A 16,595-nucleotide genomic window follows, 5' to 3' on the forward strand; every position below is an offset into this window, starting at 1 on the left:
GGGATGAGAAAGCAAAGCAAGTATAGTATCCGAAATGGTTGCTTCTCTTTCCTTTCATCTCTCACCTTTTGTCTCGTAGCTCTCTTTCTCTCTCATCTCTCTCTCTCTCTCTCTCTGGCGCCTTTCCCCGCACAACACACCAGGCAGAGACCCAGCGAGCGAGCGAGCGAGCAAGCAAGTCAACCACAAACACAACACAGGAAAAACTCCAACCCCCTTTCACCAATTCCAATTTCCAAACCCTCATTCAAATTCAACCCTTGTTTTTCATTTTCCAACATCATTCTTTCATTTTCCATCCTTTCAAACCCAAAACCCTAGCCCCTCTTTTTCCTCCCAAATGCCGCGTTTTTTCTGATTCTATTCCTCAACGGAGAATCGTCTTCACAGGTCAATCTCTCTCTCTCTCTCTCTCTCTATCTCTTTCCCCTTTCATCATCATCATCATCATAGCATCATCGTATTTTTTTCTTCTTTCAGTTCTCATTTATTTTTATGATTTAGAGATAGGGTTAGGGATTTGACGCGAATGGAAGGGAGCGGGGACATATTCAGAGCTTCTCCGGTAGCCGGAGCATCATCGCCGTCTTCTTTGTCATCAAATTCGAGAAGATACGGATTCCCTTCAGCAGCCAGCATAATCCAGGCACCGTTATCGGTGCTTCTAGAATATTCAGGTATTCTTCCCGCGAGGTCTAACCAGCACCAACCTAGCACCGATGCTGTCCCCAACGACAGCGAGGTTTCAATTAGGATAATCGGTTCGACAGAGCAGGATAATCACAGGGAAGAACAGACTCCTCTGGTGGTGGGGAATGACGGTGCTTCTGCAGGTGCAGCTGGGATGACGTCTTCTCCTTCACAGGGTGATGTTGAGGGCGTTTTGCGGACGGGGAGTGGAAGTATTGATGCAGAAGCAGGTGGTGGTGGTGATGGTGTTGGTGCCAATGGGAGGGATTCATCTTACCAGAGATATGATATTCAACATGCTGCTAGGTGGATTGAGCAAGTCTTGCCCTTTTCTTTGCTTCTTTTGGTTGTTTTCATTCGCCAGCATTTGCAAGGTTATTTCTCAATTTCCAACTTTTGTTTATTACTATCACTATCAATGAAAATGAAACTACACCAATTTGTTTTTGTAGTTACAATTTGTTTTCAAAAGCTTGGATTGAAGGGGTATTTTATTTTGGTGATTTTTATGTGGTTGCAGGGTTTTTTGTTACCATTTGGATTGCTGCTGTCCTTTTCAAGTCAAATGACGTTCTGCGGAAACAAACAGCATTGAAGGTGTGAGAGTTTGTGTTTCTATGTTCTTTGTCCATGAGATATGGAAACTGAGCGATGTTGTTAATGTATAAAAAAATTGTGTGGTTTGTTAAGGAATTGTTTTTTGATGGCTGCAGGGAGAGAGAAAAATGCCTGTTTTGATTGGAATTTCTGTTGCTTTTGCACTTCATGTTGCTGGTGTTTATTGGTGGTATCAAAATGATGATCTAATGAATCCGTTAGTCATGCTTCCTCCCAAAGAAATACCACCTTTCTGGCATGCTATTTTCGTCATCATGGTGAATGGTGTGTTTATCCCTCTCTTAATTTGACTATGTTTCTCCCTGTATATACTTGTATGCTTGTATTTCGTTCTGGCAATCTCATGTTACTTACTATTTCCTCTCAACTTGCAATTAACCTGCTGTTGAGTGTATTCAAGAGAAAAAAGTTCAAATGTATCTTACTTATGTCTTAGTTTTCCTTTCTAATCACATCTCCATAATAAATGCAGAGGTTTCTTCTTTTATTATGTTGCAATTGAAAATTGTCTTCACGATTTCTCAATCGATTCTTGTTTGAGTGCTTTTTTCCCTAGTAATGGTCACTGAATGGATAATTTATATTCTATGTCCATCCTTTTCTTGAAGCATAACTTTTGCTTTATTTTAATTGCATGTATTTCTCTGTATAATTTTACAATTCATTCCAGCCATTTCCAGTGATCTCTTTTGACCAGTTAGCATGGAACTACTAATATTGTGGAAACTCTTACATGCTGCTTTTTATGGAATTATTTATTATTTCTTTGAAATCAATGGGCAGACAATTAATTTCATTGCTTTACAAATTATATTTTATAATTTCAGATACTTTGGCGCGCCAGGCAGCAATGATTTTCAAGTGTATATTGTTAATGTATTATAAGAATAGCAGAGGCCGCAATTACCGTAAGCAGGTGAGGTAATAAATTATGAAGCACTAGGGAAATTTAATCTAAGTGTTCGATGTTAAGGGAATAGAAGAATATTTGAAGATGCCTTTTCTTATTCTTTTTTTTTTAAGTTATATTATTACCAACATGTCGCTGCTATTTCTTGTAAGATATAAAAGAGTTTTGGGTTCAGGATCTGTTACTCTTTCTCACATTACATAATTCTGATTGTACCATCATTTATTCATCAGGGGCAATTGCTGACTTTAGTTGAGTACTTCCTCCTGCTTTACCGAGCCTTGTTGCCAACACCAGTTTGGTATCGTTTCTTCCTGAACAAAGAATATGGAAGCCTCTTTTCATCACTGATGACAGGGTTGTATCTAACATTTAAGCTCACATCTGTTGTTGAAAAGGTGTGTTATTCTTTCACAATTTATGTTTGTATGTATGTATGTATCATGTGACGAGTATCCTTCTAGTGTATCTCACTCGCCTAAAATCTAAATATAAAGAAATATTTTCAGGTTGTGCATAATTCCATCATTTAAACATCTTTTTTTTACTAACTTTATTTATTTGTTAAACTCAACTGTGTAATACTAGTTTAGTGTGAAGAACTATTTTTTAACATCCCTACTATCGGCTTTGGTGTTTTAGAAGATGAACTCAATTTTTTAACTCCCGTGCATCATCAGCTTTGGAATCTCACTCAAAGTTGATAGTAGGGGTCTAAGACTAGTTGCCCTTGACGCTGAGAGTCATGGGGAGATAGAAGCTGTTAATGTGAACCCCCCATATATATAAAATAAATAAAACTAGCATTTTTAATATACATTAAAAGTACTGAAAGTGTATAGAATGAGTTGGCATCTGGTGGTTCTTCTCTTAACTGTGTAGTGGTTTTCAGGTGCAATCTTTCTTTGCTGCAGTAAAGGCATTGTCACGTAAAGAAGTACACTATGGGGCTTATGCAACATCCGAGCAGGTACTGTGGATGCCTTCATTTGATCAATGATTTTGGTGTTGGCCAATCAACTGTTAATGTTTCAATGTTTATCCATTATCTCTGTAAATTACTGTTTTTGCTGTTAAATGGCAATTTGTTAATATTTGAGCAGTTTGCTGACCTGTTGTTTTAGTGTTTTTTCCCCAATTTGGTTTTGTGTGGTCATCTATACTTTTAAAGAGAGGGATTCAATGGACTCCTTTCCAGTATGTACTATGTACTCTTTTAGAAACCTTAGTGGTTTTTGCTTAACTAATAACTACAACTGAAACGTGAAGCAGAAATTGTCATTCTAAACCAGCAACTAAGGATCACCAGTCCAGCATCGATGCATACTTTATACTTGATGAAACTTCTATTTTTTTCCAACAACTGTAGTTTTAGGTTACTTTTATGGGCAGTATTTTTTTAAAAGAAATGATGCCGTCATCATTTAATGGGCTATTATCATTGGCTTTGTGCCTGCAATATGGTGGGTGCCTTTTCAAGTCTGGTTTTAAAAAGAAGCTTAACATTATAAACCTACAACGCAAGCAATATGAAGCCTTAGTTGTAGCTTGGTTGGGGAAGATTGTTTTAGTTAGTTTGTGTTTAATGTTCATTGATTTGACTTACTATTAAGCTGCAATTTTTGGCGGTGTATTGAATCAAAGAACTAAATAGCATCATAATTATCAAATGAGCTGACAAATGTTTTATTTTGTCTAATGGCTGTAGAGCTGAGAACAATCTTAAGTCGATATTAACACTAGGAATTGTTTATTGCTTTTAAAGTTTCACGACCCAATTGATTATGAGACGAGGTCTAATGTTTAAGCACTTATTGCACTTTTTGGTGTGTTATGCGCTTTTTAACCTGCTATATGCATGTATGGGAGCAGCAAGTTGTTCATGAAAGTAATGTATGTGATTGCAGGTCATTGCAGCGGGTGATCTTTGTGCCATTTGTCAAGAGAAGATGCATGCCCCAGTCTTACTTCGTTGTAAACACATTTTCTGTGAAGACTGTGTATCAGAGTGGTGAGACTTGCTTTGCTCTTACCTTCATGTACTGGTCTGCATAAGAATATAAAACTGTCATTTACATTTCAGTTAAACTAGCAAGTACTGTATGGGTAGTTTACAAGATATGAAAATCAAATTAAAAATATATTTTTTAAAAATCAATTTGATTGATCAATAAAAAAGATTGATATTAAAAATATTTAATATGTTAATCATTTCCACTATCTTTAATATTTAAATGAAGAAGTTTAAGTATTGATTAAAGAAAGCAAATGTTCTGTTTGGCTGTTTAGTTTGTTAGGAGAAATTAATATTGACTTGATTTGATTGAACATTAAGACTCTATGGCCGTGAAGATGAGACATGATTTCAGGATATGATGTGACTTAATGATGTTAAAAACGAGGGTTTCAATTTAATATATTGGGGTGGATATGCTCAACTCCAACCTGATTACCATTATGTATTAATTTGTGATTTGTAATCTTCTGGTCTTCAAATGTAGTTATGGGTTGCTTTCTTAATTTTAGTATTGGGGTCAACATGTCTTGTATTGCTTACTGTTTGTTACTATATTTAATATTTTTTCCTATGTATTTTTGGGCTCCTGATTATTTTATTTGCCAGGTTTGAGAGGGAAAGGACCTGCCCATTGTGCAGGGCGTTGGTAAAACCTGCAGACCTCAGGTCATTTGGTGATGGGTCTACTAGTTTGTTTTTCCAGTTATTCTGAAATCATATACAAGCCAGGAAGTTTTTTCTGCTTTGAAGCTTTACTTGTCAAAGCAGCAATCCTGATCTATATACATCTACACATGTAAAATTGACTGGAGTCATTTTGGAGACACTATGAGAAGATGAATGCAGATAAATAGAATTTAACTGGTCACCTATTATTCATATAATGTACTTGTAAGAGGTTAAGTGTATTATATGACCCTGTAAACTAGGAAGTTTATTAAATGTATAATTAAATGTGGCTCTTCATTTGCAAGGGAATGAAGACGTCTTTCTCCAAACTGCGATCTGTTATATATTGTGAATCAAATTAGCAAGTCTATACTTTTTTCTTTCTTTCTTTTAATTTCTCTCAATGTGGTATACTGGTATTAGACACAAGAAGTGTTTGATCCACTGGCAGGTTATGGTCAACAATATAACCTTTCAGCAGTAAATTTAATAAATGTGTGATATTATCTTTTACTTTTGTGGGAATCTGCAGGTAATTTTGGTGTTTCACAGAATTCAAAAGCAAATATTACATCTTTAATTTGTCTTAGTCTTGTTTTGATTACAGAGATAATGAAATGGTGTCTAGATATTCTTAATGCTTGGATGTCTAAACAAAAGCACAATTAACTGAACTGTGAAGGACTTCTCAACCTTCAAGTTCGATTGAAATGAATGTTAATGACCATCTGCCATTGTATGATTAAAAATTTGTTATTAAACTAATGTCTGATTTGATTCATTCACCCAAATAGGTTGAGGTTTAGTTTCCTAAAGCTAAACATACACCGGTGATAATATATGTTGTATCGAAGCGATAAGTGGTATGATGAGTTTAGGGACATTAATGTAATTATAAGATCAAAATGCTTTCTGAAGTAATTTACTCCACTGAATCATACCATTTAAAAGGGTAGCCAAATCCTTAACTAGATCCCAAAGAAGACTTCATAGTGTTTGGAGCATTTAAGTCTTATTGAAGTTTCACATTATTAAAGTTCTAATTCTATTGGATATATATGAATTTAGACACACTCATCTTTTAAGTTAATTTTTGGTAGTAAAATTTAATCTCATTTAATATGATATCAAAGTCGGGTTAAGATGACAATGTGGTAATTGGATCTAAGGTCTACTCTAGGTGTGAGAGCGGGGGTATTAAAGTTGAATTTGAGTCTCACAATATTGAGGTTTTGGGGTAGTTGGATGTATATATTTGTTTCAGCACTCTCATCTTTTGAGTTATCTTTTATGAGGAAGATTCAAGCCCTTAAACAAAGAATAATTCTAGAAATTTGATATGATCAAGTTATTTTCTCTTGGAGCATTTTACACGAGCATTTGCTTGATCCAGTTGCCATTTTTAATATTCCAAAGACAGATGGGATAAAGATGAGGAGTGTGGTAAATTTCTTTTACCTATTGTGGAACAATACGTTTAAAGTATTAAAGGAAGCTATACTGTTTGTAATAGGCCATTCAACAAAATATGATCAGCCAATACATTTGAACAAAATTAAAGAATTTTCCAAACCAACCTTACAGTGACAGGAAAGTTACACACACAACAAATTTGGGCTGTCACAAATACACCCACCCTTTTCCTCAGTCCTCACATTGCAATCAGGTATAATAAATGAATGAATATATGTCAAAAAGCACGCATATATTCCTCAAAACAAAAGAACCTCATCTAAAGCTACCCTATGAACAAAAAAGGGTGGTGATCATTTTGCATGTTTAGAAACTGAGACACTAGGAGGACTAGGAGTCTCATTTTCTTCTGATGTACTCTTATCATCATCCTCTTCTTCTGGCACAGGAAACATTGCTTTTGCTGACCCGAGAATAACCTCATCAGGTGATGTTGGTGATGACGAGTGTGGCGAGCCAGATAGTAGCCTGGCAACTCCATTAGCATCCATAGGATAAAGTTCTGTCACTTCTTCCATACCCTCATCCAAATACACCACATCCTGCATTGTCAGCTGATGATATTCTACAATTTCCCTCAGAAAACGGTTTTCCCTTGAATATGTCTCGTTCTCATTAGCCAAACGTGCTTTCTCACCTAGAAGTGTCTCCAGTTGATGCCGAATCTGAGAAGATCACAAAATTATAAGAGCTAAATTTCAAATAACAGTAGTAATACTAGTGCATATTATACATCATGTTACTTTTACACAATGTTATCAATACCAGCTTATTCAAATTCCACTAGACAACAGTCCTATAACACCCTTTATTTGACGACATTTGTACTAAATAGTGTAACGTGGATCAATAACAGTTTGCTCAAATTCTGCTACCCACTGCTATAGTCATAACTGCTTTTTAACAACATTGATTTTAGATATGCATAAAATACATGAATCTACCTTATAATGCAGCACAGATTCTCTATGTAGATACTTAAATACTTCAAAAACACACCACTATACTACATGACATAATAACACGACACTGTCAAACTTTGTTATGTCAATGTAAGTGATTCTTGGCTTCTAATCACATAATTCGCACAGGTAAACAGAAAAATAAGTAATACCAGGTCGTCATCATCACGGTTTAGTCCCTTGTCGCTGCCCTCTCGTTCCCTGAGTAATTTATTTTCTTCTTCAAGTTGAGCACAACGTGCTTTAGCAAATGCCAAATCTGCTTTAACGGTCTTTAGCTCACGAAGAAGTAATTTTGCTTTTGCAGCTGTTGCCATTGCCACCTGCAACCAAAGTAAAAGGAAATGTTGCTTGTTGGGTTACATGAGAAACTTAAACAGTTAACTCAAATAAACAATCATCATAAACTCAATTTTCTATTCACTATTACTATCAGAAGCAACGGTTTAAACTAAGAGTCCTGCATCAAAATCAAGAAGAGTTTAATATTTGTACACTGATATCCTAAACAAGTTTTACATATACATCTATTTATACTATGGTAAGATAATATAAAATATGATTAGAAGTCTATTATATAAGCTATAGGTTTCTGCATTGAGTGAAGACTATTGACAATTCAAAAATTATTATTAGATGTTGTATCATCTAAGCCTTCACTACAAGAACTAGCGAGGCCTCAATCGTTACACATGATTACAAAGTTGGCACCTTACGTCGCGTGATGCCTTGAGTTGTGTTTCATGGCGAGAAGGAGACTTTGTCAGATCGGATTGCGGCCATGGATTCCTCACATCTGAAGCTTGGTTTATGTCCTCCGGTCCATTTCCTTTTCGCCTTATTTGAGATCTCAGATCTGCTGTCTTACTCTCCACCATTGTTTTGCTGTCCTGAAGAAATGAAAGAAGTAACATGAATTAAAGAATGCAAAGAAATCAAACACAAACATACATGGACACCGAACATGACACACAGACAGTATCCGTGGTTCATAGAGACAGAGTTACCTCATAAGCCTTCTCAAATGTGTCACCTAAGTGATTGAGGGAAGAACTGATTGCATCCAATCCCTTTCTAATTGTAGGATTGTCCATTTTTTTATTAGAGTCAGGAGATTGATACAATGGCTTCAATAAGCATGCCAAACCAAAAACACACAAATTAGTTGAACAAATATTTATGCAACATTATATTATACCATGATTCATATCATATCATATCATATCACATCCCTGAATTGCATAGAACATAATAATAAAATCACCTGAGTTGAAAAAGGACTAGTAAAGGTATTAAATGAGTGTGATTTGAGTGTTTGTGGCAATGACATGGTGTCATGTTGTGGAGGAGGAGCTGAATTTTTATCATCCAGAATTGATTTGGCTTTATGAGCCAATACACCCCAAAAACCAGACTTGGTGTTGTCATTTCCATAAGCATCAAAACTCTGCATCATCAATGCATTCATTCGTTCATTATATTCAATCTACAATTTATATTTCATTTGTTCAAATCTCTATAGCATCTAAAATTATGTATACATAACACAATTCAATAGTCAGATTGATTAATTTCCTATTTTACAATAAAAATATTGATCTGTATATAAAATAAAGAGAAATTGAGTATCGAATACCGCAGATCTTTGATGTTCAGGATGAGAGAATTTGTCAAAAGCGAAGGAAAGAGCGGGTTGACGATTACGAGAAGCAGAAGCTTGAATAGCTTGAGCGGCGAGCGAAGACGAAGACAAAGAAGAAGAAGAAGAAGATAGAGAAGGTGCATGACCATTTTGTTGAGGATCAGAATCATTATTATTATCCAATGATGAAGGAAAATCTTCCTTGAATGTGGAAGCTCTTGATAGGCCTTGTCTTCTTCTGTACGCCATTTTCTATTGCTTCCTCAAAACAGAGATCACAGATAAAACTGTCTCGTTATCGTTCAACTTACACCCAACCAACTCTTTCCGTTTTTTTCGTTTTTTTCAGATCATCAAATCAAATACCAACCATAATGTATAACTATATTAATATTCATAATGTCACTATATAAATATTAATACTTGCTTTTTTTAACACATACACGCAAAAACAGACTCAAACAATAATAAATTTAACTTTATACAATATTTTCAATGTCGATGCATATATATTTAATTAAATTTATATATTTAATTTATCGTGTGAATTGTTATAAAAATGATAGATCATTTTAGTAAATATGTTAATCAATCTGAAAATGTCTTCTTACCATACATATTGCTAAATAGTGTAAGGTGTAAAGAATAAGACAGCCTTAAAGAAAAAGGTCCTTATATTCATAGGATTTCATGATAGTCACGCTCACGTAGGGGTCACCTTTCTTTTTCTTTTCACAATTCTAATTATTGCATAAATTTGTTGATAATATATTTTTTTTTTATAAAAGAATGTGCATCCACCAATAATATGACACAATTGATGGATAATTTTAGTTTAATTAAATATCTGATCTTGGATTTATATATGTTTGATGCATATGAAAATAATGTCTATTGAAAGATATCAGTCTTTTAAATGAATTCATATATTTCAAATGAGTTTTTAAATTTGGACCAAAGATATTTTGGACAACAAAAAAGTTGTACAATCATTTTCTTTATCTTTTTCTATACAAGATAATTATGAAGTGACATTATAAAATGAAGTGAAATTCATCTTGATATTGACGTTTGAAGGATTATCTCAGCTTTCATAGTTTAATAGTGTATATTATTTAATTTTTTTATTAATTGTTATTTTATATATGTTTTATTCTTATAATCGTATAAGTTTGATTTTGATTATAATATTAGATCTTCATGTTTAAATATGTAGGACTATACCTAATTAATATTTTATTCTAGAGATTTCAGCAAAACTAAACTTAGTTGTCTTATCTAAAAAATTAATAATTTGTTAATTTTTTTTAATATAAAAACTTTATGTTGAGTTTATGAAAATACAATTGCTCACTGCTTATTTGCTTAATGAAAGTGGTCATGTATGATATTAACAAGACTAAAATGAATTGTAAAAATAAATAAATTTGTATAGTTGTTAATTTATTGTTTTTGTGAAGAGGAAGAAATCAAATAAGAGAGGGAGGTACTGAAGCCTTTGCTGGCAGCTAAGCAAAGTTGTTTCAATCACATATTTGAATAAATTATAAATTATTAACTAATATACAAGCACTATTCACTAACTGTCATTGATTTTCAATAAGCTTTTTCAATGAACAACTTTGTATAAGTGATGCCTTTCCCGTTAAACGAAGCAATTCTATGCCACCTTTCAAGAATGTTATTGTCTTGTTTAGCTTTTAGATTCACCTCCAAAACCCAAACAAAATGAAGACATTTTCCGTAGAGTTTAGTATATTGTGACATAAATTAGCATGTATAATACGGAACTCGACCGAAAAATAAGTAGCCTAAAATAATAATTTCATTTTCTATATTGTCGAGTATATTCTAATATAAATCAGCAAAGTATTAACATGTATATACAATCTCAGCTTTCTAAGATTCTCTTATATAAACCACTCAATCCACCATTTTTCACGTGAATTTATTTTTGCACCATGGAGTACCTTACATGCTTGACTTTCTCGTAATATATATTACTAAATAATACTTTGTTCAAAATAAAATATAATTAAAAATGGTAATTAAAAAATTAATATATTTAATTAAAAAATTAAAATCAACTATTCAATTTTTATTTTTTTTGACATTTTTTTCAATGTAGTAACTCACTAATAATATGGACCACCTTACATAAACTATATATTTTCTTTGAAAATGTTAAATCAAATAGTTAAAATAGTTAAAATCGGAAATAAAATACGATAATTTAATGCTTTACCACCTTACATGTAATTTTAGTTTTTTGTTGAAATATCACTAATATTTTAAATAACTTTTTAGTATTCGTGTTTACAATATTTTTAAAAGTTTATTTATAAAACGAGTTCAAAAATTAATTTTTATGTCTATTTGCTTACTTTTATCTTAAAAGTATAACATTTAAAAATTTATATTTAATTTATCACAAGTTAAAAAAATTTAAATTTTTGCCTATAAATTTTTTATAATGTTCTAAAGTATTGACTAAAAATATGTTCATGATAATTTTATAGAGATTAAAAAAATGTAATTTTTATAAAGACTAAAAACAAATTTTTTAAATTTTACAGAGAGTAAAACTTTGTTTATATAAGAGATAATTTATCTAAACTTAACAATTCTCTCTTTTAGACCTTGGTCAGTGGATTCGGTTTATATTTATACGATATTCTCCCCCTTCAGAGAATTGGGGTTATTAAGCCCGGTTTTGTAGTTTTGGCCTTTTGCCCAATGTTTTGTTTTTTAGTGGAAAATAGTCTTCTGCACCCAACAATCTCTGTGAATTCTTAAATTTGGTAGTGTAAATTTTAATTTAAATAGTAAAAAAATGAGATTGATGGTATTATTAGAAACTTTGTTTCAGTAATACTTTTTAATATTTTAAGTAAATATTAAGAGATAAATGAACAATTATAATTTTTTTAATAATATTTGTCCGGTGCTTATTAAATGAATCGTTCTTTCTACAAAGAATTTTGTTAGTTGACAAACTTATTTTTTTGACAGAAAAAACATATTTTCTTTAGGAAGAACATTAAGTAGTTTTCACCTAAACATTTATATTTTAGCTTTTAATTTATTATTATATTTTAGACTATTCTATAATTTTTGTTTTTTTCTTTCTAAAAATAAATAAATAATAAAATAACCCTAGGTACAAAATTTATATTCTTAAACATTATTTTTATTAATGTTCCTTATTTTCAAAAATTTAAATTAATTTTTATATTTGATAACAACATATTTGACCAAACAACAAGTTAAATGATTATCATTTACAGAGCAATAACTAAGTATAAAATCACTTAGACTTTGCCCAAAGGCCCAATATTCCCTAAAGACAGAATGAGCATTCATGGGAAATTTCTTCACCCTAAATAAACCTATATTGAGATTCATTACCATCCACATACCCATACCTTCCGTTATATTATCCTTATTAACAATTTGTACATTCCAATTATTATTATCAATACAGAAAATGAAAAATAATAAATTAAGAGTAAATATATATTATTAATTATAAGGTATACTTGCTTTTGAAGTTCAAAGCTTTGGATAAATAAGATAAAACATAGATACATCATAAGATAAAGAGATGATATTGACTTATTATATCATAATTATTCACCAAACAATATATTAAGACATAATTTTGAGAATCAAATAAACTATTATACGTATTATTTTTAGTTTTAAAATCTATTTATTCATAGGTAAAATGATTAATATTTTCAGTAAAAAAATAGTAAAGATGATTTATATTATAAAAAAATTTCAAGTTTATCTAAAAAAGAATAAAAAGACTTTTACGTTATCGTTAAGAATTAATTTATCTATCGTAGCTGTAAATAGTTTTTACATAATTAACCATAAATGTTAAATCATTATTAACATTTGATTTTTATTATAATTAGTTATAAAATCACTAACATAATTAATTAATAATTAATTATGATTTGTTGACTATATAAAATATTTTATGATGCATATAAATTACTCATTTGTTTAATAATTAAATATCATTTTAATTTAAAAAAAATCAATATCAATCATACTTTTTAATATAATTTTAATTATTTTTTCTTATGTTATTTTTTAATAATTATTATATAAATAATTTTCAAAATATTATTATCCTTTACCTTACAAATACTAAAAGGTAAGTACTTTACGAAAATGATTTATCATTGTGAGAAGGAGAGAGTATAATTTTGTAAGAATAATGATATGAAGATAAAAAATGAAGAGGTTACAGTAAATCTGAAAACGTCGTCGTGCGGTTTGGTCTGTTGACGAGATAGTGTCGCCGGCAGAGGAAGGATTCTTCTTCTTCTTTTTGTGATTCCTTCAAATCAAATCTCATCGCTCTTTCAGTTTCAGCTTGTTCCTCAACTCTTTCAGGTTATTCAATTTCACTCTCTCTTCAATCTTATTATTTTACTTGTTTCTCTTCAAAATTCATCCTTTACTCCAATTTCTTCTTCCCCACTTTTCATCTTCTGGGTATCTCGTAATTCTACACAATGCACTTCTCCTAATTATTTGTATATATATTTAATTTAATAGGGGAAGAGCGAGGTATGTGTGTGAATGACAGAAGTGGCTGAAAAATGGAAATTGAAACTATTTGCCACTGAGAAATTCCATGTGCTTTCAATCACATTTGTTATTTGATTCATGCTTAGATTTTAATTTCCTTTTATTTGAGCTCAATTCACACGATATTGATAACTGGAAGGTCTGTTTGTTTTTTTGTGTGTGTGATTTTTAGAAGTAAATTGTTTCTCGTGGTAAGTGATACTCCATGAAGCACCAACACAGAGTGTGATACCAAACACTGAAACTGATATGTAGACTATAGACATGTGTTAATAATTTGAGAAAATGAAAATGATTGAATATAACTAGAAGTGTCAGTGTTATGTTTGGGGTCCGTGATCGAAGCACGAACACTAGACATGCCTTCAATCTAAAGTGTCGATGCTACATAGGTGTTACTAGGTTTTTTATATAAGCAAAAAGGTATGTTTATTTGGTCCAAAGGCTGTAGCGAATACTTGTTAATGCATAATTTGAGTGCTTTGTTATCTGACGGTTTTCTGATTTGTAGAATTGCCTATTTTTGAGGACTTATTATTGTGTTGTGGTAATTTGGAATTTGTGTGGTTTCAGATGGCTGCAAATTATGAGAATATCTTGTCACTGTCATTGAGGTCTACTTCAGAGGTTTACGGGGGAAATGATTCTCCCCGGGTTGGAGTATGTTCTCTTTGCCACAAGGCCTTATCGTCTGATGATGAGATAACAGGTGATCTTGCAACTGGTGGTGTATGTGGTGATTGTAAATTTCTATTGCTTGAAGACTTTATACCAAGCACTCGAAGGAGGCTTAGAGGTAGACTCAGACACAGTAGTTTTGAATCGGTTGATAATATTTTATCACAACATGCTGGACAAAACCATTCTTCTGCATCTGTAGAGGAAGATCAACTTGTAGATGGTGACAACTCTGCATGGTCATTGCAGTATGCTAGTGCAAATACTACTCCTAGTGGGTCTAGAAGCTGGAGGCAGGTTCTCTCGGATACCGACAGTGATGGTTTTGATAGTTGGTGCTCTCTTTATGGTGATAATGAATCGAGTTCGAGTTTTAGACAGTATATGGGTCCCCACAGTGAGACTGATTCTTTATCTTTTAGTGTTTACGGAGGTGACTCGGATATCTCGATGGATAGACACAGTTTTGTAGGCATTGGAACTTTTAATTTACCTGATGAGGGAGATGAGTTTGATAGTGACACTGACATAGATCCAATGCATGCTGGCCTCGGTCAATGGAACTCGGATGAAGATGAGGAGGATGAGGAAGAGGAAGAGGAGGGGGAGGGGGAGGGAGAAAGGGAATGGGACCTACCCGAGGTTGACGAAGCTGAAGCTGCTCGTCTTCATATTCTTTTAACCTCAAGTCCAAGTGAGAGCAGGAGCCTAATTAATTGGGAACAAAGGATTAATGCTACTGAGTCCGAGGGAATATTTAGTCAAATAATCAGGGAAACTTGGTTAGCTTTGGACGATGCTGAATTACCTCATGGAGCTAACTTTGGAGATTTCCTCGATACTAGACGCTTCGATGATCTGTTCGAGAGTTTTGCTGAAAATGACAGCTCAAGACGAGGAGCACCTCCTGCTGCTGCATCGTTTGTAAATAATCTGCCTCGTGTAGTCATTAGCGAGGAACACAAGAATCACGACGAACTAGTTTGTGCCATCTGCAAGGATGTTTTGGCCCTTGGCACCAAAGTAAACCAGCTTCCTTGTTCTCACCTTTACCATTCTCATTGCATTTTGCCATGGCTGAAGACACGTAATTCATGCCCTCTTTGTCGGTATGAGCTTCCAACCGATGATAAGGATTATGAAGAGGGAAAACAGAACAATGATGGTAGAAATGTGATCATTGAGAGACAGCAACTACTTGTGATCGACGATAGCTTCTCTGATGTTTCTGAAGTGTTTGAAGATGATGTTACCGCTACTCATGATACCTCGAATTCTTCTGTGGTAAGAGGCGGTAGAGGAAGATGGTTGTTTCTTGCTGCAGCTCCAATTGTTAGTCTTGTCGGCATGGTTATCGTACTATGGTTAGGTAGTAACTCTCAGATTGAAGGGACCAGACATTCGAGCACTCGCTATTTATCCATGCAAAATCAGCAAGGTGTTCACGATTATGGTTCTCAGAACTCAAGGGAGAACAGAAGCAGAAGATGGTGGTGTCCATTCTAAGTTCTCTCAAATTCTTCATCAATAATGCATTTTGTAATAGTAACTTGTTGGTGTGGAATTTTTTAGCTGACTCTTTTTTCATGTGATGTGGCTTGTATTCTAACTAATTTCAGAAATCATGTGCAGATTTAAGTTTGTAATTAATAACTTTTTATTTGAATTTTTCTCCATCTTCCTTTACCTGGTTGTGCTTCAAGAACCTGAATATTTGACTGTCAATCCTTAATGTTTTTCTGTTTTAGACCCAATTCATTTAAGATTGATTTTAGTGTGAATTTTTTTAAATGGCTATTTTGTCTAAGAAAAAAAACTTCACGTAGATAGTGGAGTGGATAAATTCTAAAGAATTTGACTCTTCTCCCGGATAAAGTAAGAGTCAATAATAATAAATCATTGATTGAACAAAATTAACATAATTTTTTGACAAAAGTATATTGACGGTTTGGATTATATTGATAAAATTAACATGGTGACATATATATTCAAACTAATAAATTTGTTGAGAAATGCATTACTCAATCAGAACTTCCTATTCGACAACTGGTCTGATAAAGTTTTTATATATATAATGTTATTGAATATAGTAACTTTAAAAGTTTCTTTAAAAATAAAACTTTAAAAGTTGTACTCTGTAAATAAGTTGATTCTTCTAAAATAATCCATTAGATTTAAAAACTAAACTGTTCAATGCCTATAATTTCATGAACTAAATGAATTATATGATTTAGAGACAGCTACAAGTATTTTGCTAGACGTGCCAATTACAAAGGCTTCTCTTATCTATTATTCTCTACAACTGCAATATAATGCTACAATTATAGG

At 32.7% G+C, this 16,595-nt stretch overlaps 3 protein-coding genes across 4 annotated transcripts; 2 read left to right on the forward strand and 1 right to left on the reverse strand.

The window, feature by feature from the left end:
• Nucleotides 1-5,417, forward strand: LOC101508946 (uncharacterized). 2 transcript variants are annotated; one of them, XM_004492538.4, is made up of 9 exons: nucleotides 1-390; nucleotides 505-1,064; nucleotides 1,211-1,287; nucleotides 1,404-1,572; nucleotides 2,136-2,224; nucleotides 2,452-2,616; nucleotides 3,111-3,188; nucleotides 4,126-4,229; nucleotides 4,842-5,417. In XM_004492538.4, the coding sequence occupies exons 2-9, from the start codon at nucleotides 530-532 to the stop codon at nucleotides 4,945-4,947; spliced, it is 1,323 nt and encodes a 440-aa protein (XP_004492595.1). In that variant the 5' UTR covers nucleotides 1-390; nucleotides 505-529; the 3' UTR covers nucleotides 4,948-5,417. The 2 variants fall into 2 exon arrangements, with proteins under 2 accessions (XP_004492595.1, XP_004492596.1); XM_004492539.4 differs by having other exon boundaries at nucleotides 511-1,064.
• A 1,004-nt stretch (nucleotides 5,418-6,421) lies between these two features.
• Nucleotides 6,422-9,331, reverse strand: LOC101509484 (uncharacterized). The gene is made up of 6 exons (XM_004492540.4): nucleotides 8,976-9,331; nucleotides 8,604-8,786; nucleotides 8,347-8,466; nucleotides 8,056-8,229; nucleotides 7,492-7,662; nucleotides 6,422-7,042 (listed from the first exon to the last, which is right to left on the reverse strand). Exons 1-6 carry the CDS (start codon nucleotides 9,228-9,230, stop codon nucleotides 6,671-6,673), a joined length of 1,275 nt encoding a protein of 424 aa, XP_004492597.1. The 5' UTR covers nucleotides 9,231-9,331; the 3' UTR covers nucleotides 6,422-6,670.
• Nucleotides 9,332-13,173: 3,842 nt separating this feature from the next.
• On the forward strand, nucleotides 13,174-15,953 carry LOC101510020 (uncharacterized). The gene is made up of 2 exons (XM_004492542.4): nucleotides 13,174-13,391; nucleotides 14,163-15,953. Exon 2 carries the CDS (start codon nucleotides 14,163-14,165, stop codon nucleotides 15,771-15,773), a length of 1,611 nt encoding a protein of 536 aa, XP_004492599.1. The 5' UTR covers nucleotides 13,174-13,391; the 3' UTR covers nucleotides 15,774-15,953.
• The last annotated feature ends 642 nt before the right edge of the window (nucleotides 15,954-16,595 follow it).

The sequence above is a fragment of the Cicer arietinum genome, chromosome 3 (genome assembly GCF_000331145.2).
Source record: "Cicer arietinum cultivar CDC Frontier isolate Library 1 chromosome 3, Cicar.CDCFrontier_v2.0, whole genome shotgun sequence".
NCBI lineage: Eukaryota > Viridiplantae > Streptophyta > Magnoliopsida > Fabales > Fabaceae > Cicer > Cicer arietinum.